Source organism: Kogia breviceps, chromosome 6, assembly GCF_026419965.1.
Source record: "Kogia breviceps isolate mKogBre1 chromosome 6, mKogBre1 haplotype 1, whole genome shotgun sequence".
NCBI classification, from domain to species: Eukaryota; Metazoa; Chordata; class Mammalia; order Artiodactyla; family Physeteridae; genus Kogia; species Kogia breviceps.
This window is the reverse complement of record NC_081315.1, coordinates 144,558,748-144,568,296: the sequence shown is the minus strand read 5'-3', so window position 1 is coordinate 144,568,296 and position 9,549 is coordinate 144,558,748. Positions and strand designations below refer to the sequence as shown.

At 58.8% G+C, this 9,549-nt stretch overlaps 1 protein-coding gene across 1 annotated transcript; it reads left to right on the top strand.

Annotated features, from left to right (window-relative positions):
* The first annotated feature begins 4,381 nt into the window (after positions 1–4,381).
* Positions 4,382–9,252, top strand: LOC136794385 (uncharacterized). The gene is made up of 4 exons (XM_067036258.1): positions 4,382–4,508; positions 4,630–4,750; positions 6,094–6,574; positions 7,566–9,252. The coding sequence occupies exons 1-4, from the start codon at positions 4,382–4,384 to the stop codon at positions 8,175–8,177; spliced, it is 1,341 nt and encodes a 446-aa protein (XP_066892359.1). The 3' UTR covers positions 8,178–9,252.
* Positions 9,253–9,549: the final 297 nt, after the last annotated feature.

The following is a 9,549-nucleotide window of genomic DNA, read 5'->3' as shown; positions in this document are numbered from 1 at the left end:
CCCTGGGTCCTGGTGGAAGGGGCCTGGGAGCCCCCTAGGGCCTCTTCTGTTTTATTTTATTTTAATTGAGGTAGGGTTGATTTACAATGTTGTGTTGGTTTCAGGTGTACAGCAACGTGATTCAGATATATATATATATATATATACATAGTCTTTCAGATTCTTTTCCGTTATAGGTTATTACAAGATATTGGGTAGAATTCCCTATGCTATACAGTAGGTCCTTGTTGTTTATCTATTTTATATACAGTAGTGTGGATCTGTTAATCCCAAAGTCCCAGTCTATCCCTCCCCACCACCCTTCCCCCCGGTAACCATAAATTTGGTCTCTAAATCTGTGAGTCTATTTCTGTTTTGTAAATCAGTTCATTTGTATCATTTATTTTTTAGAGTCTGTACATAAGTGATATCATATAATATGTCTTTGTCTGACTTACTTCATTTAGCACGATCAACTCTAGGTCCATCCATGCTGCTGCAAATGGCATATTTCATTCTTTTTAGTGACCGAGTAATATTCCACTGTGTATATATACCACGTCTTTATCCACTCATCTGGTGTTGGACATTCGGGTTGCTTCCATGTCTTGGCTATTGTTAAGTAGTGCTGCAGTGAACATTGGGGCACGTTTATCTTTTCAGATTAGACTTTTCATCTTTTCCAGATTTATACCCAGGAGTGGGATTGCTGTATCATATGATAACATTATTTTTCGTTTTTTAAGGAACCTCCATGCTGTTTTCCACACTGGCTGCACCACTTTACCTTCCCACCAATAGTGTAGGAAGGTGCCCTTTTCTCCATACCCTCTCCAGCAATTTGTGTGTGTGTGTGTGTGTGTGGTATGTGGGCCTCTCACTGTTGTGGCCTCTCCCGTTGCGGAGCACAGGCTCCGGACGCGCAGGCTCAGCGGCCATGGCTCACGGGCCCAGCCGCTCCGTGGCACGTGGGATCTTCCCGGACCGGGGCACGAACCCGTGTCCCCTGCATCGGCAGGCGGACTCTCAACCACTGTGCCACCAGGGAAGCCCCCATCATTCATTATTTGTAGACTTTTTTTTAAACAGATTTTTTTGATGTGGACCATTTTTAAAGTCTTTATTGAATTGGTTACAACATTGCTTCTGTTTTATGTTTTGTTTTTTTGGCCACAAGGCATGTGGGATCTTAGCTCCCCAAGCGGGGACCGAACCCACAACCTCTGCATTGGAAGGTGAAGTCCTAACCACTGGACCGCCAGGGAAGTCCCTGTAGACTTTTTTAATGATGGCCATTCTGATCTGTGTGAGGTGATACCTCATCGTCGTTTTGATTTGCATTTCTCTAATAATTAGCGATGTTGAGCATCTTTTCATGTGTCTGTTGGCCGCCCGTATGTCTTCTTTGAAGAAACGTCTATTCAGGTCTTCTGTCCATTTTTTGATCAGGTTGTTTGTTTTTTGATACTGAGCTGCATGAGCTATTTATATATATTGGCAATTAAGCCCTTGTTGGTTACATCATTTGCAAATATGTTCTCCCAGTCCACAGGTCGTCTTTTCGTTTTGTTTACGGTTTCCTTTGCTGTGCAAAACCTTATATAAGCTTGATTAGGTCCCATTGGTTTATATTTTGCTTTTATTTCTTTTGCCTTGCGGGAGACTGACCTAAGAAAACCTTGGTGGAACTTGTGTCGGAGAATGCTTTGGCTAGGTTCCCTTCCAGGAGTTTTACAGTGTCATGTCTTATATTTAAGTCTTCAAGCCATTTTGAGTTTATTGTTGTGTATGGTGAGAGGGAGCGTGTTCTGACTTCACTGATTTACATGCCTGGGGCCTCTTTTATAAGAGCACGAATCCCATTCACAGGGACACCACCCTCATGACCCAAAGGCCCCCTCCTAACACCGTCTCCGGTGGGTAGGATTTCAACAAATGAATTCTGGGGAGACACAGTCAGACCCCAGCACGGAGCGTTGCGGCGTGTCGCTTTGATGTCAGGTGGGTGGAATGGGGTACTTAGTGTCCGTCACGTGGGTAACTTTGCCCCGCAGACCCCGCTGACTTTGTCACCAAGCGTCCTGCTCTGGAATCAGACTTGAATCCCCTGCCCCTGGCTCTGAATCACGAGTTAACCTCGCCTGCAAAACGGAGACAGCGATCCCACCCGGCTGCAGGATGAAACCCGGGGATGCTGCAGATCGGCTGGCCGTGGGAGGTGTCCTGTGTGGGCAGCGGGGGCCGCTCGCATCCCCCTCCAGTCCTGGGAGAAGGGCAGGGTGTGGACAGAAGCAGGGTCCTGGCGCCGGCTCCGGAGCGCCTGCATCGGGCCGTGGTGCGCTCCGTTCGTGGAGACCCCACCAGCCTCGGGGTGCAGGGACACCGTCAGACCAGCCCGCTTCTCGGCGAGGCAGCTCACATGACTCATTCTGTGCAAAGTTATTTTTAAGTGACTTGAAGGCTGGTGAGGAAGCCGCCTGCAGCAGCCGTAATTATCGCCCTCGCACGGAGCAGGCCCGCGGGGTTCGGGCAGGTGCTGAACCCCGTCACCCCGGCAGCTCTGCAGGCAGAGGGGCAGACCCTCGTGCCTAGCGGGCAGCAATGCCCTCTGAAGCCTGAGAGCCAGGGAAGGGAGCCCGTGCCCTTCTCGCCCCCCCATCACCCCAGGAGACCCGCGAGAGTTCCCGCCTCCCGGCCAGCACCCAAGATCTAACTCCATCCACCGCTTCAGCCTCACACCCGAGGCTAAGAGCGCGGCCCGGCCTCTGCCCCCAGCCCGCGCCCTGTGCCCTGACCCCCGCGGGCTGCCGGCTTGCACCTCCCCATCTCTGCAAAGCCCAGCTGCCGTCCGAGGCTCACCTCTAACGCCCATTGGCCAGGAAGCTCCCTCCCCCCTGGGCCCCGCCATGCCACTGTTTTGGTCGGAATCCAACTGCCTCCTCTGAGGCTGTCACGGCTTATGGAAAAGCCGAACAGGTCAGAGGCAGGTGAGAAACACCTCTATTCTCTCATCACCCCCGACACTGTACACACGCACACACGTATGCACATACGCACGCACGTATACACATACACTCGCGAGCACACACTTGCAGGCACACACTTGCACACAAGCACACGTTCAGCCCCTGGAACCCGCTCTTCCCAAGCTGATGAACTCTCTGGCTCATCTCAGGTGATGCTGGCTCCTCCCACAATGCTCAGGTAAGGAGTCCAGGCGGGTCTACGGTGGGAACTGCAGACCTTGGCCCTGTCTGAAACACCTCCCTGTCCTCAGCCTGGGCCTGAAGTGTCCCCCAGACGCACCGGGGAGGGGTAAGTCAGCAGCTCCCTCCTTTGTTCCCCCCACGTGTATCTGAGATGACTCCTTGGGCCCACACCTGCCAGGGAAGCCCCCATCAGCTCTTCTCAGGGCTGATTTCGCCCTCGTCCTCGATGTACTTTCCCACCTGGCTTCCGGGGGTGCCCTGCCTCCCCCTCTCCCCGGAGTGTGTGGGGGGTCCAGGCGTGACCCAGCATTGCAGGCAGAGGGCACAGCAGGAGCAAAGGCCCTGAGGCAGGCGTGGGCCTGGCAGGTGGACAGGGCTGCCCAGAGCCGGTGTGGCGGGAGCAGCGTGATGGGAGAGGCCACGGGGAGCTTAGGAGCTCGGAGCTGGCGGGGGCAGATCCGGTCCAGCCCTGGAGGCCACAGGAGAGAGTGGGTGGGAGTGAGACAACCCCACTGGGTTGCTTCTGGGTGCCCTCCCCGTCCCCTCCTGTCCTCTCAGGGCCGGCGTGCCCTGGGCTCTCGCCTTGGTGCCCTCTCTCCCACGGTGGCCTCACTCGGGCTCAGGGCTATGCAGTCTGTCTTGAACCGTATCTCCATCCTGGGTCCCCCTCCTGGACCCCCAAGGCCCATAAGCAGCCCCCCTCAGCTGCATCTCCATTGGGGGCTCCGACACGCAGGCTTCCGAGCCTGACATGCCCCCTGGGGCCCCTTCTTCCCTCCCCACCTGCTGCTCTGCCATCTTCCTGTCCCACGCAGGGGCTCCATCCTGCCAACCCTGGCGGGGGTCGGCTCTGTCTTCTCTCCCCAAAAGCCACCTTCAAGACGTCGAATCTAAACCGTTCGACAGCCACTCCGCACTACGTTTCAGTTTCTCTTCCTTGCTTCTTCTGCAGTGCTTGCCACCCTCTAATTAACCATCTATGTCATCAATCTCGTTTGGATCTGTTTCACTCATCGAATGAAAGCACCGTGCGGACAGGACTTTGCATCAGTCACTGATGTATCCCAGCCCCCCGTACAGGGCCTGGCAAAGGGTAGGTGCACAATCAAAACCTATTGAATGATTGAATGAGCAAATGAATTAATGAATGCGTCCTCGCCCTCCCAGCAGAAGTCCGACTTCCTGAGTCTGTCATGCGGGCCGGGCCAGGCCTAGGTGCTCTGGCCACCAGCCCTGCCGTGGGGCCCAGCCTGGCAGCCATCTCGGCCAAGGAGCCAGACGCGAGCGCCACCATCTTGGACCTTCCGGCCCAGACCACCCGTCGGCGGAGTTGCACTGAGTGACCTCAGTGAGGCCACTGGCAGGGACCCGTCTGCATCCCTGACCCACGGAGCCGTGAGCTAGAATTAAATGACCCTTGTTTTGCACAACCGAATCTCAGCAACAGGGAACTGGAATGCAGCTCAGGGGCTGAGGCTGCAGAACCAGCTTCGGGCCACGCCCCTACAAGACCTGCACAGGTGGTCCCTACCGGTCCCGGAGGTGTGGATTTGGCTCAAGTGGTGAGAGAACAGAGAGCTGCATTCGACACCTGGTCATAGCGCCAGCATTGAGGGCAGTAATAAGGACGGTGCTACTCAGCACGTGATGACTCTTGGCCAGATCCTGGCTTAAGTGCTTTACAAACACTTCCTTGTTTGAAAATAGCAAAAATAATGACATTTATGGAGCGGTGGCCTCGTGCGGAACACTTTACTGTCAGCCTCTGTCATTATGGCCCCGTTTTACAGGTGTGGAACCTGACACCCGGAGGGGCCAAGCCCCCTGTGCCCTCCCAGAGCCGGGAAAGGCCCAGCCAGGATCCAGAGTCACCTCTCGCCTGCCCTGTTCCGGCCCCTCTGCCCTGGCCCCTTGGGGGCTATTTGCAGCCACACCGACGTCTGAAGGCGGAGACCACATTTCTCCCTCCTCCCCGTCTGACCCGCGGGTCTTGCGAAAACCTAACCAAATTGCAAAGGGTTTGGTTTGATGTAACGTAAAAGCCACGGCACTCCTGACTGGGTGTCTTGGATCGATCACAGCCCCTCTGTCTAGTTTCCTTGACTGTTGGGGCGAAGTACCACAAACTGGCGGGGGGTGTGTGTGTGCTTAAAACAGCAGAAATGGATTCTCTCACGGCTCTGGAGGCCAGAAGTCTGAAATGCAGGTGTCCCCCGGGCTGGGCTGCATCTGGAGGCTCTAAAGGAGAATCCCTCCTTGTCTGTCTCAGCTTCTGGCGGCTGCAGAGATCCTTGGCACTCCTTGGCTTGTGGCCGCATCCCACCAGTCTCTGCCTCTGTCTTCGCACGGCCCCCTCCTTACGTGTCTCTTCTCTTCTTATAGGTACATCAGTCAGATGGGATTAGGGCCCAGCCTAAATCCAGGCTGACTTCATCTTAACTGATTACACCTGCAAAGACCCTATTTCCGGAAGAGGCCACGCTCTGAGGTTCCAAGTGGACGTGAACTTCAGGATGGAAAGTGGAGGTTCACCCTAGCACACCCTCCTGGGGCCCCCAACCCCTGGCCTGTCCAGGGAGGCTCGTGTGGATCCCTTTCTTGGTTGGGGGAAGGTCCAAAGGGATCGCCTGCAATCCCCTCCCGACCTCATCCTGCCCGTCCGCGCCCCGTCCACCCCAGACCGTGGGGGCCGGCAGGTGCGTGTCGGGGGCCAGGGGGGTGGGCTTCTTTCCACACTGTTACACAACCTGCCTGCGTGCCAGAGGGATCCAGGAAAGTCTGGCCCGTTGAGCTCCACCCTGTGTGGTCCGGCCACGGGCGTGCCAAGCTGCTGGCCTCCACCTCACCCCACCCCTGCTCCCTGGCCTGGCAGCACTCAAGGAAACGTTCCATTGTGACATGGGAGCCCTGGCACAGGCTCAGGGTGCACGTCCAGGACCGATGGGGCCAGTCCCCAGCCAACCAGGGACCCAGAGAGGGGCCGGCCCAGGCTGCCTGGAACCTGGCTCGGCGGCAGGGCCGAGGTCGGGAAGGCAGCGCCCTGGTGGCAACGTGCCACCAGGAAGGGACGCCGAGTGCAGGACGGCTCAGGGACCTGGTTGCAGGCCCAGCCCTTGCTCCACGGGGATGCTGCCCTGCTAACCCCGAGAGACTGTTCTGGAAGGTGGTCAGGCGGGGGGCTAGGCTCTGGCATCTCCATTTCAGAGATCAGACGCGCTGGTCTGGCAGCGAAGCGCACCGGGGTTTTCGCAGGAGGACAGAGCACTGTCCCGGGGGCGCCGCAGAAGCCGCAAGGGCAGCTCAGGGAAGACGAGGGAGGGGGAGGGGCTCGGGGTCACTTGGCTCCGCCCCTCACCCCTGGCCCGCGGATCCGCATTCCGCCTGAGGTGAGGGGGTGCTAAAGGGGAGGGTGCCAGAATGCACTTGTTAGACCCCAGAGAAGGCCTCCCGGGGCTCTGCTGCCCCAGCCCAGCCCCCGTGTGTCCCGTGGACCTGCTGCACGCCAGCCGCTGGAGTTGTTTCCTGCGTGGCTCCTGCAGGGGCTGCACTTGCCGTTTGGACCTGCTCCTTTCCAGCCTGCGCTCCGCCTCTCCCGGACTCAGTTTCCTCACCGGTGCCAGGAGACGACAGAGCTCCCCCCTCCACCCCCGGGCTTTGGGGACATCGCGGGACCCCCCAGTCAAAGCACGCAGCCGGGGCAGGGCTCCGGCATCCCCGAGACCATGTGTCACTCCCACCCGATGCGGTCAACGGCGACGCCGCGGGGATGACGGGCACCGGAGGGCAGAAGAGGCGGGAACATTTCAGACCCTGCCAAGTTCAGAGTGACCCAGGGCCGCTTGCTGAAATGCAGACGCTCGGGCCCTGCTCCCACAAGCTGCCTTTTAACCAGGGTCCAGGGAATTTGGAAGCGGGAGCTGGGAGGACCACACTCTGAGAAAACTGGCACTCCCAGAACCTTCCAGGGGTAGAGTGTTAGCTTCAGCGGGCCCTCATGCCACCCGGCCCTCTGCCCAGCGAGGGAAATTTGTGCACAGAGCTGTGACAGCTCGTGCCACCATGAAAGCTGCATGCCCACAGAGGCACGTGCAGCGTGGCTGCAGCCCCCGGGGACGTGCACGCACGTACACGCAGCGGGTCCTATCAGCCATCGGCCTGCTTTGTGCTGGGACGGGGCCCTCCATCACGTTTTCTCCTAGTGCCTGGGCAGGGTCTGCAGAGACAAGGCAAATCCCTCACCTCGGCCGATCGGGCAGGTGGGCGCTGCCTGCCGGCTCCACGCCAGGCCCTGCACAGGGCACCGTGGAGGAGCTGCCCGGAGGCCAGCAGGCACGGCCTCTGCCTGCCCTTGCCTCCTCTGTCCTTTTAATCCCTCAGGTGGAGCCTCAGACGAGAGTGTGGCTAATTAGGTGCTCTGCTCAGTCCCGGGTCAGCGGCATCTCACCCTCCTCCTCGCTTCTCGCCTCGGGCTCTGCTCCTAGCTCATCCTCCTCTCCTCCCAGACAGAGACGGCCCATCCTGTCCTCATCCTCTCGCAGAAGGACAGGCCATCTGGCGAACTGCCCCATCAGCACAGCGGCCTGCCGGCCAGGGAAGAAAGGGCAGCGTGTGGCCATGGTTCAGCAGGGCCACGGCCCACCTGCGTCCTCGGGACTCCTGCCCGTAGGTAGAGGACAAGCAGTTCTCTGTTCCCGAGCACCTCGTGTCTCTCCTGATTGTGCCTGGCCCCACGGCTCTCAGGAGGAGTCCGAGATGGCCCTGCCCTCGGAAGACAAAGAGGCCAGAGGGTCGGCAGGGACGTGTCCCTGCACCAGCCAGAGGCACAAGTGCCCGTGGGGGCCCCTAGGAGGACTGTTGCTTCTGTGGGGTTCCCCAGGAACACGTGATGCTCCACTGACTTTGACAAATGAAGTAGAGGAGGGGAGAGAAACAAAGGACAGTCCAGGGGAGGGACGAGGTGGGGAGACTGCTGGGGAAGCTCAGACATGAACACATAAACCTCGGCCCTTGGAAGGAAAGATGGAAACGCAGGCAACTCACTGGGGGAGCGCAAGGTGGAGACGGTGCAATCTGGGTGGGCTTCTAGGAGGCAGTGACATCTGAGCCCTGGTGCGCTAGGAGGTGCAGCCAGGAGAGGCACCTGGCAGTGAGACCAGAGACCCTTTGGGAGCCAGGTCAGGCCCTGAGGACTGAGCCCCTTTGAGTCCTGAGGGCTCCCTAGCTGTCCAGGCCCCCCATTCTCTGTGCTGGTACCCTTGCCCCCAGCACCTGGCGCACCCATCGCCTGCCAGGAGGGGCTCTTAGGCTGGGATTCCCAGAAACAGATCCTGAGACAAGGATTCCCATGCAAGCGGCTTGTCTGGGGGGAGACCCCAGGAGGGAGGGGGGAGTGAGGCGAGGAGGGGGCCGGCCAGTCTAGCTGTGTGCTGTGCCTGGGGGGGCCACTGCCTGAGATGAGGGCTCTGTCCCGTTGGGGCGCCCCAGCCCTGAGCATGTGCCTTGGGGATACTGGGAGCTTTCCTCCAATTCCCACCCTCAGGGGCTGCTGGGCCCCTCCCTCCCTGCTCACATGACAGGGGTCCTGGGGGTGGACCTGGGGGAGGGCCCCAGGCACTTGCAGGACAGGTGGGCAGCAGGGAGGGACGGGCAGGGTGCAGGGGTACCTGACACACAGATGGAGGGGTGGCAGGAAGCAGGTCCCAGCACCACCCAGCATCGCAGCAAGGTCAGCCAGTGGCACCTTCTGCCCCGAAGCCCTAAGCCCATAGGCCACAGCCCTGGCGGAAGCAGGTGAGGGAGGACCCCATCCAGGTCACAGAGCCTTGGACGGATCTCGTGTCCGACAAGGTCCTGACTCTGATGGGCAAACCCTCTCCCACCAGGCTGCCTTTCCAGACAGACGTTGCTGCCCCCAGCCCCGGCTTCAGCTGTGTCCAAGGCTCGGGCAGGTCCCCACCTCTGGGTCTCTGCACAGCCTGTGTCCTCTGTCTGGACACCCTTTCCTACCTCCTGGCTTCTGAACGTTTGTTCCAACTTCAAAATCTGGCTAAGCACCCTCTGGGCCAAGAAACCCTCTCCTACCCTCGGTGTGTTGAAATCTCCCTTGCCTGTGGATGTGTGTAAGCACGAATGGGTCTCACATGTGTCCACGCCACCCCTGACCCCGGGCTCATGGGCAGGGACCCGCCCGCCCGTCTCTGGATCCACAGAGGCGGGCGAGGGCCGGAGCATGGCCAGTGCTGGGCGGGCTTGAAGCCTAACACTGACCGCCTCTGGCCGACAGGTTTGCTGTGCCTCAGTTTCCTTGCCTGTAAGAACTAAGGTGTCCCCAGTGTAGGAAGAGCTAGCACAGGGCCTGGCA

Coding starts and splice junctions, on each gene's coding strand:
- LOC136794385 (XM_067036258.1), top strand. CDS start 4,382: ATGCGGGCCGGGCCAGGCCTAGGTGCTCTGGCCACCAGCCCTGCCGTG. Junction 4,751..6,093: donor GTGTGGATTTGGCTCAAGTG/GTGAGAGAACAG, acceptor GTGACATGGGAG/CCCTGGCACAGGCTCAGGGT. Junction 6,575..7,565: donor GGATCCGCATTCCGCCTGAG/GTGAGGGGGTGC, acceptor TTAATCCCTCAG/GTGGAGCCTCAGACGAGAGT.